This window comes from Papio anubis, chromosome 9, assembly GCF_008728515.1.
Source record: "Papio anubis isolate 15944 chromosome 9, Panubis1.0, whole genome shotgun sequence".
In the NCBI taxonomy this organism is placed as follows: domain Eukaryota; kingdom Metazoa; phylum Chordata; class Mammalia; order Primates; family Cercopithecidae; genus Papio; species Papio anubis.
In genome coordinates this window covers 17624049-17641248 of record NC_044984.1, presented here as the reverse complement: position 1 = coordinate 17641248, position 17200 = coordinate 17624049, and the positions used below count along the sequence as shown (strand labels likewise).

The following is a 17200-nucleotide window of genomic DNA, read 5'->3' as shown; positions in this document are numbered from 1 at the left end:
ATCATGTGACTTCAGCAAACAATAATATTTTAAGAGAAAGAATAACAATGAAGGAAAATGAGAAAGTAGTTAGTGAAAACGGAAGAGAATTAAGAAAAGGTACAACTCAAAAAGCGAAAGGGAGATTTCAGGAATGGGGGTGTGGACAGTAGTGCTGCTGTATAACTGATCCAGAGCCTGAGGGCTCTTTGGATTTGGCAGTTAGTACTTTATTCAAGGGGCATCAATAGACTCCTATCAATAAAGGTCAGAATCCACACTGCAAAGCATTCAAGGGTGAAAGGGAGAGATGAAGGGAAAGCAGGTCATGTAGGTTAATTTTGGAAAAGTTTGGAGGTGATAGGGAAGGAAAGAAAATTTGCTTAGCAAGCCTGAGTTGGGGAGTTTTTTGTTTTTGTTTTTTAGTATTTCTGAGTGCAGGATCCTGTGGATGAGACAGCCATAAGAAAAGGAACACAAATAAGGAGCTGAGCAAGGTGCAGAGGAGATGGGAAAGGATGGAATCAAGAGAATAAATGTAGAGGCTTGCCTTAGAAAGAAGTTAGGGAGTTGAATGTTCAAATTGCACATTACAAATAAATTAGAGAGCTACTTATAATATACATTAACTTCCATTTGTATTTTGTATTTATTTTTTAGTTTTTCAAAAGGGATTTTATCAGATTTACTGTTATACCCAAGGTAGTATATGATAAAATTATTAGGTAAGGAAAATCAGGTAAAGGAGAATAAGGTTAGAGAAAATAAGATGAAGTCAGGAATAATGTTAGTATGCAAAACAAGTCTTGGGCTCTTGCTGGAGGTTAGCCACAACTTGCAAATTGGTTTATAAGAGCTTTGAAAGCAGTATCTGTATTTTCCAGTGCCCATAGCATCTAGAAGAGTGATAAGCATACTGCGACTATTTCGGAAAATATCTTTCCTTCATGAAATAATGCTGCCAATTACTGCAAATTTTCCATATTTGGTTGTTAAGCTGATAAAAGGTAAGAAAAATACAAAATGACTGGACAAAAGATGACTCATACTTACAATTTCATTGTAAGTGGGGTCTGTACATTTTGGAACAGATTTTGTTTTCCTCCTACGAACTTCACTGGGATATGGTAAAAGATAAAATTCAACATGTGCACTGGGCGCAGAGCCATCTGGGAGATGCTGCAAAGGAAAATGGTTATAAATATTAATGCATGTTGCTATCAAAGAAAACAAATACAGAGCTACTAAATATCCAGACCAAAGGCAGGATGAGGATTTATTACAGTCATTTTGTTGATCTGAAAATAAGAGAAAATCAAAAAGAAATTCATCAATGCTCAAAGATAATTCCAAACTACAGTTTAAAAGAGTAAAGCTGGCCATCTTAAGTGTTGTGTCAGACAACTATATTTAAAGTCCAGTACATATAATTTACTTTAATTTTTTGCTGTAAAATCTAAATTTTCATTTTGACAGATATGGTAAAGAGATAAATATTAGCCACAAGCAGAGACAAAAATATAAGTGCCTCAGGATGCTGTACACCACTTTTGAAAATTAAAAATTCAAGTTCAACATATAAAATGAGATGTAACATTTAATAATATGTATATGTATATTATGCAATATCACATTTTAAAATAAAATATAGTTAAAATATTAATTAGAGCTATAACTTTAATAAACTGACAAGATTTAAAAATGATAATAATTTTATGATCTAAATTACACTAAATTATGTTGGATAATCTCTTTTAAATTGTGGTCTATGGTGCTCCAAAAGTTGCCTAAGAAGTTGTCTGAATAGCATGGCTGAATGGGTGGATCTCCGGACCTCCACTCCCCAGTTCTTCCTTAAACTCTCTCCTCCTCAGCTACCCATCCTGGCTTCAGAACTTGTTTCCACCTTTTCCATCTTGCCTTCAAATCTGTTATGGATATGTTAATTTCTAAATAGATCATTTGAAGAACGACTCCCCTGTTTCAAAAATCTGGAAACCATCATACTTGAAAAAAATGGATTTTACCTTTGTGATCTTGACCAACTGTAGAGTAAATGGTACTAAAACTCTGAACGTCTAGTTTTATAAAATAAGAAATATTTGTATAATTTATATTTAAAGTAGATGATTTAAAAATAAAACTTGAGGAATTGAGTGCTTGTTTTGTTTACTAATTCTATTAAATCTAATTTTAAAGAAATATATTTTAATGTTCTGAAATACAGAGATGTTCACATGTGAAAAGCCAGTGCACCCCCACACTCAGCTCCATTAGCTTTAATTTCACATCTTTCTTCAGAACTCACAAAAGCATATAGTAAAGCAAGAAAATATGATATATATTATTACAGGACTAAATTTTATTCAGTTCTAAATGACACATTAAAAATTATATCATTGGGAGTTTGGGTTTTTATTATAGTTATTAACAAATAAGATAAAATATATCTGGACACACTCATTTGTCAATGTTAAGAATGAGGACTGATACTTTAGTGGAGCTCAAGGTATACCTCTGCCATTTGATATCCTCCCCCAGGAGGGGAAGCACTGAAATCTATCAATGGTATAATGAAATCTTCAGTGACACAGAAAGAAGTTGCTATTAATATTTGGGAGTAGATTTTTTTTTTTTGGTGAGAAGAATGAAGTGGTAAAAGTGTTTCTGCTCTTTTTAACTCTCTGTCTTATCTATCTTGGAATTTGAGGATATCCTGCCTATAATCCCTAGATACTGCAACTTAGTGGGTAAAACTTGTTTCTGGAAATGGATTTTCTGATTGCAAATCTGGGCCCCCAAATTTGCCAGCTATGTGGCTTTAGGCAGGTGTGATGGTTAGTTTTGTGTGTCAATATGGCTGGGTCATGGGATGCCCAGGTATCTGGTTAAACATTATTTCTAGGTTTGTCTGTAAGGGTGTTATGTGGCTCAAGCACTGCATAAATGACCTAAAACTTCTATGTGTGCCCTGAATGAGACCCTTATCTCCTGTACTGTAGGGCTGAGATTGCTTAACACCAAATGCAGAATCTCAGCTTGACACTGGTTTAATTACAATGCAAGTTGAACTCCAAGCTTCACAAAGTGTCTACTGTTAAAGTGAAGCATTGATGAGATTCTGTAAGTTGGGATGGCGGTTGTGTAGAAAGTCGCTGATCAAATTTGGGACATGGAGCTCCTAAATTCTGATGAATCTTCTTTTCTAGTGGAAGTGGCCTCCTTGTCCCCAGTGGTATCTCCTTCTCTACTTCATCTCCACCCTCTGGGAGGATCAGCTCTGCACTGTCTGAGCAACTAGAGATAGCCTCCTCTGAGGCAGCTGCTATGCAAGACAATTTTAATTCTCCTGAGAAACCTTTACCTCTACCCCATCTCTCATCTCTCTCTGCTCCTAGCCCTATAACCAAACTCAAATCCCAGCTGGCCCCTAAAGTTGAGGTTCAAAGTGTGACCCAGGAAGATGTGTGCTACACTCCAAAAGAATTACTTGAGTTTTCTAATTCATACAGACAGAAATCTGGGTAATAGGTGCAGGAATGGATACTAAGGGTGTGAAATAACAGTAAAAAGAACATAAAGTTGTATTAAGTTAAATTTTTTTGTTGTTCTGGGCTCACTAAGCAGAGATTCTTCATTTAATGTTGAAGCTTGGGGAATCAGAAAGGGTTCTAACAGTGTGTTGGGTTGACTGACACACAGACCAAAAGGTGGACAGGCTGGACCTGCCTTGATTTAATGTAGTGGATAGGATTAAAAGCATAGAGAGAGTGGATTCGTCTTAAAAGACCTACTCACCCACATTGAGAGTAATCAGAAGACACAATTTTCAACAACACTGTGAGAAATAAATTTGTGAGGGGAGGCCCAGCATCCTTGAAAAGCTCTGTGATCACTCTTCTCTGTAGGCCAAGCCTCACAGTAGGAACTGCAGTCATCGAATCGGGAAACCTAAATGCAAAGGGGGTAATTAAACCCCAGTGTGGCAGGGGCCAAATTGCCTTGCTAAACTGGTCAGGGTGAGTGTGGTTACCATAGTGGACTGCAGGGTCAAAGCAGCTATCAGAACAGTCTGATTCCTGCAGACCCATGACGTAGGCTAGCTTTTATGTATTCCTTGAAGTAAAATCCATAGGAAGACTACAAATTCTTATTTGATTTTTTGTAAGAAAAAAAAATCTAGGTCAAGTGAATAAAATCTTATCTGAATCATAAAAACAGAGAGTCGCGGCCTCTCAATTAATTCCTAGACTTGAGTCAGCTTACAGATCCAGAAACCCTTGAATGAAGGACACACTGGGTCCCCTTGAGGAAGGACTCTTGGATACTATCCAAAATTTATACTGTTAGTCTTTATCCAAAGGGACCTATGGGTTTTTACCAGGATAACTGTGCACTAGGGGAAAGGATATAATCAGATCTTTTGGGAACTACTGGACACTGGCTCTGAACTGACACTGAATTCAAGAGACTCAAAATGTCACTGTGGACCACCAGTCAGAGTAGGGGGCTTATAGAGGTCAGGTGATCAATAGAATTTTAGCTCATGTCTGTCTCACAGTGGGCCCTGTGGGTTCTCAAACCCATCCTATGGTTACTTCTTCAATTCTGAAAGGCATAATTGGAATAGACATAGCAGCTAGCAGAGCCCTCACATTGGTTTCCTGACCTGTGAAGTGAGGGTTATTATGGTGAAAAAGGTGAAGTGGGAGCCACTAGTATTGCCTCTATCTAGGAAAATAAACCAAAGCCATGTTACTGGGGGGATTTCAGAGATTAGTACAACTATCAAGTACTTGAAAGACACAGGGGTTCGGGGTGAATCCCACCACATCCCCACTCAATTTGCCTATTTGGCTATATGGATGAATCTTGGAGAATGAGAGTGGATTATCATCAGCTTAATCAAGTGATAACTCCAATTGTAGCTGCTATACTAGATGTGGGTTCACTGCTTACACAAATTAAGACATCTCCTGATACCTGGTATGCAGCTATTGACCTGGCAAATGCTATTTGTATCAATACCTGTTAACAAAGACCACCAGGGGTGCAGTGACTTACGCCTGTAATCCCAGCACTTTGGGAGGCCGAGGTGGGGGGGATCACCTGAGGTCGGGAGCTCGAGACCAGCCTGAGCAACATGGAGAAACCCCATCTCTACCAAAAATAAAAATTAGCTGGACGTGGTGGCACATGCCTGTAATCCCAGCTGCTTGGGGGCTGAGACAGGAGAATCACTTGAACCCAGGAGGCGGAGATTGCGGTGAGCCGAGATGTGCCATTGCACACCAGCCTGGGCAACAAGAGCAAAATTCCATCTCCAAAACAAAACAAAACAAACAAAAACAAAGACCAGCAGAAGCAGTTTGCTTTCAGCTGACAAGATCAGCAAGTCACCTTCACTGTCCTACATCAGAGGGACATCAACTCTCCAGCTCTATGTCATAATTTAGTTCACATGATAACACACTGGTCCATTACATTGATGACATTACGCTAACTATAGACTTATTTGTGAGACTTTTGTATGTCAGAGGGTGGAAAGTAAAGCTGACTAAACTTCAGAGGACTTCTATCTCAGTGAAATTTTTAGAGGTCCAGTGGTGTGGAGCATGTTGATATATCCCTTTTAAGATAAAGGATAAGTTGTTGCAGCTGGCTTCTCCTACAACCAAGAAAGAGGCACAATGCCTAGTGGGATTTTGGAGACAGCGTACTCCTCATTTGGGTGTGTTAGCCTGGTCCGTTTGCTGAGTGACTGGAAAAGCTGCTTGTTTTGAGTGGGACTCAGAAGAAGAGAAGGTTCTGCAACAGGTCCAAGCTGCTGTGCAAGCTGCTTTGCCACATGGGTTACATGATCCAGTAGATCTAATGCCGCTTAAAGTGTCAGTGGGAGAAAAGATGATGTTTGAAGCCTTTGGCAAGTCCTTATGGTGAATTTCACCACAGGCCCTTAAGATAAAGACCTGCCATCTTATGCAGATAACCTGTCTCCTTTTGAGTAATAGCTCTTGACCTGCTACTAGGCCTTAGTGGTGACTGAATGCTCAACCGTGGGCCACCATGTCGCCATGTGCCCTGAGTTGCCTATCACAAATTGGATGTCATCTCACTCATGAAGCCATAAAGCTGGATGTGCATCACAATACTCCATCATCAAATGAAATTGGTATATGCACAATCAGGCCTGAACTGGCCCTGATGGCATGGCACAATAAGTTACATGAAGAAGTTGCCTAAGTGCCCACGGTTTCCATTGCTGCTGCACTGACCTCTTTCTTCCAGCCTGCACGCATGGCCTCATGAAGAGTTCCCTGTGGTCAGTTGACAGGAAGAGAAAGAAAGATGAGGCCTGGTTTACAGATAGCTCTGCATGATATACAGGCATCTTCTGAAAGTGGACAGTTTTAACACTACAGCTCCTTTCTAGGACATCCCTAAAGGACAGTGGTGAAGGAAAATCCTCCCAGTGGGCAGAATTTCAAGCAGTACACCTGCTTGTTCACTTTGCTTGGAAGGAGAAATGGCCAGTTATGTAATTATGTAATGATCCATGGATTACAGTCAGTGGTTTGGCTGGGTGATCAGGGACTTACAAAGAATGTGATTGGAAAATTGGTGACAAGAAGATTGGGGTGGAAGCATGTGGATAGATCTCTCTAAATGGGCAAAAATGTTAAGATATTCATGTCCCATGTGAATGCTCTCTGAAGGGTGACCTCATCAGAGAATTTTAATAATCAAGTGGATAAGATGAGCCATTCTGTGGATACTCATTAGCCTCTTTCCCCTGTCACCCCTGTCATTGCCCAGTGGGTTCATGAATAAAGTGGTTGTGGTGGTAGGGGTGGAGGTTTTGCCTGAGCTCAGCAACAGGGACTTTTATTCATCAAGGCTGACCCAGCTACAGCCACTGCTGAGTGCCCAAAATGTCAACAGCAGAGATTGACACTCATTTCCTGAGATGGCATCATTCCCCATGCCGGTAAGCTATCTGATGGCAGGTTGATTACATTGGACTGCTTCCATCATGAAAAAGTGGTGTTTCTTCTTACTGGAATAAATACTGTGAATACAGATTTGCCTTCCTTGTGCAGTTTCTGTCAGAACTACTGTCCATGGACTTGTAGAATGCCTTATCCATCACAGTATTTCACATGAGGAGTATGTTGCCTCCAAAATCCCATAGGCCCACTAGACATTGTGCCTCTTTCTTGGCTGTAGGAGAAGCCAGCTGCAACAACTTATCCTTTATCTTAGAAGGGATATATCAACATGATCCCCACCACTGGACCTCATTGTTTATGATTATGGGACTCACATCATAGCAAAAAGAGTATGGCAATGGGCCCATGTTCATGGACTTCACTGGTCTCACTATGTTCCCCCTCCCTCCTGAAGTATCTGCCCTCTACAGAATGATGAAATGGCCTTTGAAGACTCAGTTACAGTTCAAGCTAGGTGGTGATACCTTGCCAGGCTGCAACAAGATTCTCCAAAAGGCTGTGTATGCTCTGAACCAGCATCCAATATATGGTGCTATTTCTCTGATAGCCAAGATTCACAGATACAGGAATAAAGGGGTGGAAATGGGAATGGCACCACACACTATTATGCCCAGTGAATAACAAGCAAATTTTTGTTTCCTGTTCCTACAGCATTATACTCCACCAGCCTAGAGATCTTAGTTCCTCTAAACCGAATCATAAAAACAGAGAGGAATGTTTCCACTGGGAGGCACAACAACGATTGCATTGAATTGAATGTTAAGACTTCTACTCAGCCGCTCTGAGCTCCGCATGCCTCTGAACCACCAGGCAAAAAGGGAGTTACAGTCTGGCTAGAGTGATTGATCCTGACTAACAAGGGCAAATTGGACTACTACTCCACAATGGAATTAAGGAAGAGTACTGGAGTGCAGGCGATCACTTAGGGCAACTCTTAGTATTACCATGCCCTTCAATTAAGGTCAGCAGAATACTGCAATGACCCACTCCGGGCAGGATCACTAATGGCCCAGACCCATCATGAAGGTTTGGGTTATCCCACCAGGTAAAGAAACATGACCAGCAGAGGTATATGCTGAAGGCAAATAGAATAAAGGATGGAAGTAGGTTAAATACCAACTACGAAAATGTGACCAGTTATAGAAATGAATATTTTAGGTATCATGAGTATTTACTCCTTATTTTGTAATGAACACTTAGTATGTACATATAGCAAGTATCTTTGCTTTCTTCTCTCTTTTATTCTCTTATCATGTAACATGTGTTTATGTATGGATTTTTATGTTATTACATCATACTTTATATTAGTATCATAATATTTAAGCATTATTAATTTTACATCATAGTATATAAACTATGGAACATCAAGGAGAAGAGTAAACATCACTCAAGGACTTTACCTCTTTTTCTGAGGATGGCATTAGCATGTTTTTGGTTGTATGGAGCAGAGCTGTATCGTGTTTGGCAGAATTATGACATTATCGTCTTTATTTGGAGAGTAAGTACTGTTAAGGAGATATATATGAGTGGCAAGTTGACAAGGAGTGAACTTGTGATGGTTAATGTGTCAGCTCTACTAGTTCACAGGATGCCCAGATATCAGGTTAAATATTATTTCAGATATCAGGTTAAACACAGGGTGTGTCTGTGAGGGGGTTTCCAAAAGAGATCAGCATTTGAATCCAGAGACTCAGTAAAGTAGATTGTCATCCCCAGGGCAGACGGGCATTATCTAATGCATCAAAGCCTGAATAGAATAAAAAAGTGAGAAAAAGATAATTTGTTCTTTCTTCCTGTTTCAGCTGGGACATCAGTCTCTTCTGGTCCTCTGGGACTTAACACCCTTTGTACTCCTGGTTCTTAGTCCTTCAGATTTTGACTGGATCTACACCACCAGTTTTCGTGGATCTTCAGTTTGTGGACAGCTGATGGTGAGACTGTTCCATCTCCATACGTCCATAAGCCAATTCTTCATGATCAATCTCTTTATGTCTATATTGATGCTTATGACTATGTCTGTATCCATATCTGTTTTCTATATCTCCATCTGTATCCATATCTATACTTATTATTGGTTCTGTTTTTCTGGTGAACCCTAATACAGCAGGTATCTTAACTTTTCAGTGGATGTTTCCTCATCTGCTAAATGAGGATAAAAATAATGCATATCTCATAGGATTTTAAAGATTAAATAATATACCATGTAATGTGAGAACAATGCTTAAGTAGTAAGACTGAATAAACATCGATATTATTTTTATTTCCTAGAATTAAACATGAATATACTGTAGGCACTGATTGGATAAGGTATCTCCAATGTATTATGACATTTATGTAGAGCAGGGTTTTTCAATCTTGGCACTACTGACACTTTGGGACAGATAATTCTTTTAATTCTTTGTTGCAGGGAGCTATTCTGTGCATCGTAGGATGTTTTCACAGTATCTCTGGCCTCTATCTACTAGATGCCAATACCATCATCCTCCCAGTCGTGACAACTGAAAATGTCCTCAAACATCGTTAAATGTCACCCAGGATACAAAACTAACCCCAATGGGGAACACTGATGTAGATGACTCCCAAATAAGAATCTCTAGTTGATCCCTAGGATCCCAACCTAGAGATCTGTGAATATTTCCATCTGGATGTCTTCTTAGCATTCTTACACTCAATAAACTTCAACCTGAATCTATATTCTATTCCTCCTCACTGTTCCAAAACAGATTTTCCCAACAAATTAAGACTTTGTTAGTACTGCTACTCAGTTTTCCTGGTGCCCCCCTCATCCTTGATTTTCAAATTCACTATGTACCAAGATCGAACACTTCTTTTTTGCTTTGGTTCATCCGCCACCACGTATCTTTATTCCCTGACTTATTATAACTGGATTTTAATACTTTTTAATTTTCTAATTTCCCACCCTTTTCCTTCCTTCATTCTGTATACCACTGGTGTATTGAATCTTCCCATAAGACTGTTTTGATCATGTCCCTTTCCTTCTCTAAACATTGAAAGATTCCCCACTGTATGAAGAATAAACTCCACATTACAGAAGAAGAAAATCCATTTGTGTAGAGCCTTTTCTCAGCATTAGGTAACACTCAAGGTTGGGGCTTCTATTTCCAAGTTATTAGTGTCTGACGAGGTCCTTGAATATTGTGAAGTTTTTAGAATGATAGAACAGCACAGGTTTTAGTCGAAGTTGGGGGTGCATTAGATGTAAGCAGTAGGCTTAGTTTGTCCTTTAACAGCTTTAAACACAGACATTGATTTTTCAAATCTTTAAGAGAAACTTCTCTTCCCCCAATGTTGCTGTCTCATCAACACTAATATGTTTTTCTTCTTACTAGCATCATATCCTCTTCCTTAAAGGTCTCAAATAATTTATCAAAGAAATCACTAGCTGTCTCCTCATCAATACTTCTCATTTCATCCTTTGCCCTTATGATTATGCAAATTAAATTTTACTTTAAAATGATTAAATAATCCCTACTTTTCTAAATGTCTTACCCTGCGATTTTTTTTTTTAAAAAACTCTGGCTGCATTTTAGACCTTCACAAAGACTTAACACTCCCCTGAAGAATGATTAGGGTTAGAGATACAGATTTCTCAGTCTGACCCTCAATCTAAACAATGAGAAGTTTCCTTATGTCATCTTGAGGACTTCCTTACTCATGGTAGGTTGAAATAAAGTAGCAGTGCTCTTTTCTTTTAGAGTTCCAGCTAATAATATTACTGTGCTCAGAAGGTAATATGAAGTCATCTAACTTTAATTCTTTTTGCTCATACCAACTGTGAATTTTATATATTCTAGATTTGCTGTTAAAATATAATTTCTCAATGTTTTAAAAATAGTTTTATATGTATGTCATCTTCCTTATGAGATATAACATTATTTAAAGGGAAGGTCTATGTTTTGTTCCACTTCTTCCCTGACTCCACATTCCCTTGGGGCTTTCCTCCATTGGTTATTCACTACCCTACTACCCTAACCCCATCCTAGATCCTTCTTTCTAAGCTGTCAATATATTTCGGAATCTTCAATTAAAATTTAAAAATTTTTGCTTGAAACCAGGTTTCCTTTCATTTTATTCTTTTGTTTTTGCTTATTTTGTTTTTGAGACAAAGTCCCACTGTATTACCCAGGCTGGAGTGCCGTGGTATGGTCTTGGCTCACTGCAACCTCCGTCTCCCAGGTTTGAGTGATTCTCCTGCCTCAGCCTCCTGAGTAGCTGAAACTACAGGCCTGAGTCACTATGCCTGGCTAATTTATTGTATTTTTAATAGAGACAGGGTTTCACCATGTTGGCCAGGTTGGTGTCAAATTCGTGACCTCAAGTGATCCGCCCGCCTCGGCCTCCCAAAGTGCTGGGATTACAGGCATGAGCCACCACACCTGGCCCCCTTCATCTTATTCTTTACTTTCATAGTCATGCCTTCCCTTCATAACGTTCCTTTCTTTTATAGCTAGTCCTCTCCTTAACACAGTGCTTGGTAGAGGGTGGATATGAAATGTTATTAAATGACTGAGTGAATGAGACACGTATTAATACTATTTAGCTCTTTGAAAGTACTTCAGAGTTATTTGTTGAATCATCATTTGTAATGCAATATAAAAACAAATATTTCACTGAAGTAGTTTCTCTTATCTATTGCAACATTTCTTATTGTAATAGCAAGGAATAAAAGGTCTACCATAGGGTAAAGTGAAAATATCTTGGGTTTATCCTAGGTGTTTACCCTGAACAGCTAGCCATCTGAAGGCATATCTCTGACAGAAGTGACTTTCTCCTGCACATCATTTGGATTTTGTGGCTAATCAGGAGCAATCGTGTCAAAGTCTGCTTGTCTCAATGCTCCACTTCTAAACTTTTGGCCTTATCCTATCTCTGAGAAAATATTAGGCAATTACATGCCAACTACCCTTCTTTATCCCCTGTACTCCCAACTGGAGCTACTTTATTTGTAACATCATTATTCAAACTTAGTCTCAGAATGAATCTTTAGTTACCATCCTCCTCACTTTCTCTTAGAGACTTCATCTCTAATTGTATTCCTTCCTTGGGGCCTTGTTTACTCCTCTGTGGTATTCCTCATCACCTCTCTAGGTTTCTCCACCTTAACTCCTTGAAAATCTAGGCAGTGAGCACAAGAAGTTCTTAAAATCTCCCAGGAGCTGATGATGACCTCACCATTTCTTAGGGACCTTATAGACAGAGACTGTGAGCTAAAGTTATATTTTTTGTGCTGTATTCCTGTGCCCTCTCTCGCATATGTGCAAGTTCTCCCCTCCTTGCCTCTCTGTTGTGGAGTACAAGGAAGAAACAAAAGGAAATCAGCACCTTCCTTTGCTCTGGTGATATTGAGTAAGTTATTCAAAATTTATTGGAGAGGTATCATATGGTGACCCATGGTTAGGGCCAGGGGCTGGATCCATATTAACACCAAACATTCTCCACAGAGGGAATTAGTGTGTTTCATTCACGTGTGCTATTATTTTGTTAAATATATGTAGATGCTGTTGTTACCACAATTTTAATATTTTAAAAGCACTGCTACATTTATAGCGGTTTTAAAAATTATTTTATATTTCTTAAATTATCAGATTTTTTTTTTTTTTTTTTTTTTTTTTTTTTCCCCCAGAGACAGGGTCTCACTACAAGCCTCAACTGGCTTCCAACTCTCTGGCTCAAAAAGAACTCCTGCCTCGGCCTCCCAAGTAGCTGGAACTACCATGCAACTATGCCCATATAAATTATAAGATATTAAAAAGATTTCAGTGACACTTGATAGGTAATTTTCTTTCTCTGAGTTTAAAAAGGTGTCCCACTACTTGGAAAGATTGGAAATGAAGACCTTAGGATCTTCTTAGAATTCACTAGTGCGGATACTTCTTTCTCAACTGAAGAGAGGAATACAGGGGATTCTTAGCTTAGTTATTATTTCAGGTCGCAAAACTTAAAATGTATGATGCATATTAGTAATTCTTTGTTCACAGTGTTGACTTCTAAATGGTATTGTTTTAAGTATATGAATAATTAAATATGCCAATCTTCTGCCTTTGTTTCTTGTCCTAGATTGCCTATAGCATTTCAAATGGCTTTCAATGCTACTACTATTCTTATCACCAACAAATTAAAAGTATTTTAAAAATGTGGTTAACATATCAAAACAGAAAAAAAAAGCAGTAGCACGTTAGTACAAAAACAAAGCACGCTTTAAACTGTTTATAAAGTAAGTGAAAGCATCTAACATTATGGGGCATGCTGGCAACTCTTCAGTATTTTCATATGTGTATATGAGGAAAATATTTATTTTGAGTTCATTGTAATAATAACAACAATAATAATAGCTATCACGTAATGACTATTTACTATATTTAAAGAACTCTATTAAAATAACCCTGAGGCCAGGATTATTGGCCTCAGTTTATTGAGGAGGTTTTTCCGTAAAACCTATGTTCCTAACCACTATGCTATATTGATTCATTACAAAGAAAGACAAAGAAAGAAAGAGCACTTCTAGATCAAGTTTTACCAGGAAGGTGACGAAGATACAGATGTGGTTTAAAAATATCAGACACACTGGAAACTTCTGTAGATTAATCTAAGGCTTAATTGTATTTAATAAGTTATTATCTTTTCAATGAATAATTTATGAGAATTTTTCATCTTTTCTTTAGCTTAAATGTTTCCAATCATAGGATAATATAAGCTTTAGTGGAAATCAACTGATGATGATTAAAATATGATAGAACTATCAAAACCTGAGGTCTATACCAGAAACAAAACAACATAATATAAAAGCATTTTCTCATCAACGTGCCTGTCACATTGCCATTTTTGAATTCTGGCTAGCTATCATGAAAAGGGTCTGTTTATAAAACAATAGTGTATAATAAAAGCACTTGCGATATGATTTGTTGTGTGCCTCAGTTAAATGGTAGAATGAATAATGGCTGAGGAGTGATGTCAGCAAGATGGGGCAGAATAGGAGGTCACCTACTTATATCTCCTTACAACAAGAATTCTGCACCCATCCACAGGCAAAAGTCTCTTTGTGCGAGCCTTACGGTTCAGGTAGGATTTTAAAACCCTGGCAGAACCAAAGACCTAGGGGGGTCATTTTAGGAGTATGAAACCCACTTGATAATGGTGGATTATCTTTTTGATATGTTGTTGGATGCAGTTAGCTAGTGTTTTGTTAATGACTTTAGCATGTATGTTCATCGGAAATATTGGTCTGTAGTTTTCTTTTTTGGTTGTGTCTTTTCCTGGTTTTGGTTTTAGGGTGAAACTGGCTTCATAGAATGATTTAGGTAGGGTTACCTCTTTTGCTATCTTGTGGAATAGTGTCAGTAGGATTGGTACCAATTCTTCTTTGAACGTCTGGTAGAATTCTGCTGTGAATCCATCTGATCCTGGGGTTTTTTTTTGTTGTTGTTGGTAATTTTAAAATTACTATTTCAAGCTTGTTGCTTGTAATTGGTCTGTTCAGGGATTATAAATCTTCCTGATTTAGGCTAGGAGGGTGTATGTTCCCAAGAATTTATTCATCTCTTCCAGGTTTTCTAGTTTATGTGTATAAAGATGTTCATAGTAGCCCTGAATGATCTTTTGTAGTTCTGTAGTGTCAGTTGTAATATCTCCCGTTTTTTTTCTTATTGAGCTCATTTGGATGTTCTCTCTTCTTTTCTTGGTTAATCTTGCTAATGGCCTATCAATTTTATTTATATTTTCAAAGAACCAGCTTTTTGTTTCCTTTATCTTTTGTATTATTTTTTGTTGGTTTTGATTTCATTTAGTTCTGCTCTGATTTTAGTTATTTCTTTTTTTCTGGTGGGTTTGGGTTTGGTTTGTTCTTGTTTCTCTAGTTCCTTGAGGTGTGATCTTAGATTGTCTGTTTCAGACTTTTTGATGTAAATGTTTGGGGCTATGAACTTTCCTCTCAGCAATGTCTTTACTGTATCCCAGAGGTTTTTGATAAGTTGTGCCACAATTGTTGTTTAGTTCAAAGAATTTTTAAATTTTCATCTTGATTTCCTTTTTGCCTCTATGATCACTCAGGAGTAGGTTATTTAATTTCCACGTATTTGCTTGGTTTTGAAGTTTCCTTTTGGAGTTGATTTCCAGTTTTATTCCACTGTGGTTTGAGAGAGTGCTTGATATAATTTCAATTTTCTTAAATTTATTGAGGCTCATTTTATGGCCTGTCATATGGTCTACCTTGGAGAAAGTTTCATGTGCTGTTGAATAGAATGTATATTCTGTGGTTGTTGGATGGAATGTACTTTGTATATTATGTTAAGTCTGTTTATTCCAGAGTATACTTTAAATCCATTGTTCCTCTGTTGAATTTCTGTCTTGATGACCTGTCTAGTGGTGTCAGTAGAGTATTGAAGTCCCCCACTATTATTGTATTGCTGTCTAGACCTCATTTCTTAGGTCTATTAGTAATTGTTTTATAACTTTGGGAGCTCCAGTGTTAGGTATATATATGTTCAGGGTTGTGAGAGTTTCCTGTTGGACAAGGACTTTTATCATTATATATCTCCCTCTTTGTCTCCTTTAACTGCTGTTGCTTTAAAGTTTGTTTTGTCTGATATAAGAATAGCTCACCCTGCTCACTTTTGGTGTCCATTTGCATGAAATGTCCTTTCCTACACCTTTACCTTAAGTTTATGTGAGTCTTTATGTGTTAAGTGAGTCTCTTGAAGGCAACAGATAGTTAGTTGGTGAATTCTTACTCATTCTGCAATTCTGTATCTTTTAAGTGGAGCATTTAGGCTGTTTACATTCAATGTTAGTATTGAGAGATGAGGTACCATTCTATTCATTGTGCTATTTGTTGCCTGTATACATTGGTTTTTTGTTTTTGGCTTTGTTTATTAAACTGCATTTTTGTTTTATAGGTCCAGTGAGATTTATGCTTTCAAGAGGTTCTGTTTTGATGTGTTTGCAGGATTTGTTTCATGATTTAGAGCTCCTTTTAGCAGTTCTTGTAGTGGTGGCTTGATTCTCTCAGCATTTGTTTGTCAGTATCTTTCCTTCATATATGAAGCTTAGTTCCACTGGATACCAAATTCTTGGTTGATAATTGTTTTGTTTGAGGGGGCTGAGGATAGGGCCCCAGTCCTTTCCAGTTTGTAGGGTTTCTGCTGAGAAATCTGCTGTTAATCTGATAGGTTTTCCTTTACGGGTTGCCTGGTGCTTTTGTCTCACAGCTCTTAAGATTCTTTTCTTTGTCTTAACTTTAGATAACCTGATGACAATGTGCGTAGGCAATCATCTTTTTGCGATGAATTTCCTAGGTGTTCTTTGTGCTTCTTGTATTTGGATGTCTAGGTCTCTAGCAAGGCCAGGGAAATTTTCCTTGATTATTCCTCCAAATACGTTTTCCAAACTTTTGGATTTATCTTCTTCCTTGGAAACACCAATTATTCTTAGGTTTGGTCATTTAACATAACACCAGACTTCTTAGAGGCTTTGTTCATATTTTCATATTCTTTTTTCTTTATCTTTGTTGGACTGGGTTAAAATTAAAAGACCTTGTTTTCAAGCTCTGAATTTCTTTCTTTTACTTGTTCAATTCTATTGCTGATACTTTCCAGAGCATTTTGCGTTTCTATAAATGTGCTTATTGTTTCCTGAAGTTTTGATTATTTTTTATTTATGCTATCTATTTCATTGAATATTTCTCCCTTCACTTCTTGTAGCATTGTTTTGATTTCCTTATGTTGTGCTTTGCCTTTCTCTGGTGCCTCCCTGGTTACCTTAATAACTCACCTCCTGCATTCCTTTTCGGTTAAATCAGGGATTTCTTCTTGGTTTGGATCCATTACTGGTGAACTAGTGTGACTTTTGGGGAGTGTTAAAGAACCTTGTTTTGTCACAGCACCAGAGTTGGTTTCCTGGTTCCTTCTTATTTGGGTAGGCTTTGTCAGAGGAAAAGTCTAGGGCCAAAGGCTGTTGTTCAGATTCTTTTGTTGCATGGGGTATTTCCTTGATATAGTACTCTCCCCTTTTTCCTATGGATGTGACTTCCTGAGAACTGAGCTGTAGTGATTGTGATCTATCTTTTGGATCTAGCCACCCATCAAGTCTACCAGGCTCTGGGCTGGTACTGGGGGTTGTCTGCAGAGTCCTGTGATGTGAACCATCTATATGTCTCTTAGCCATGTATTTGGGGTGTGTCCTCGGTCCTTGCAGGG

At 38.1% G+C, this 17200-nt stretch overlaps 1 protein-coding gene across 6 annotated transcripts in view; it reads right to left on the bottom strand.

Annotated features, from left to right (window-relative positions):
* PIK3C2G (phosphatidylinositol-4-phosphate 3-kinase catalytic subunit type 2 gamma) overlaps nt 1-17200 on the bottom strand; it is a 422739-nt gene that overhangs the window by 6978 nt on the left and 398561 nt on the right. For 5 of the 6 annotated variants that reach the window (XM_021922093.2, XM_021922095.2, XM_017945702.3 and 2 more), the window contains one exon: nt 1033-1158. In XM_021922093.2, the coding sequence (XP_021777785.2) occupies nt 1033-1158 (126 nt within the window). Of the gene's footprint in view, nt 1-1032; nt 1159-3777; nt 3931-17200 lie in introns of those variants that run through there. The other variant, XM_021922094.2, reaches the window with a different exon arrangement.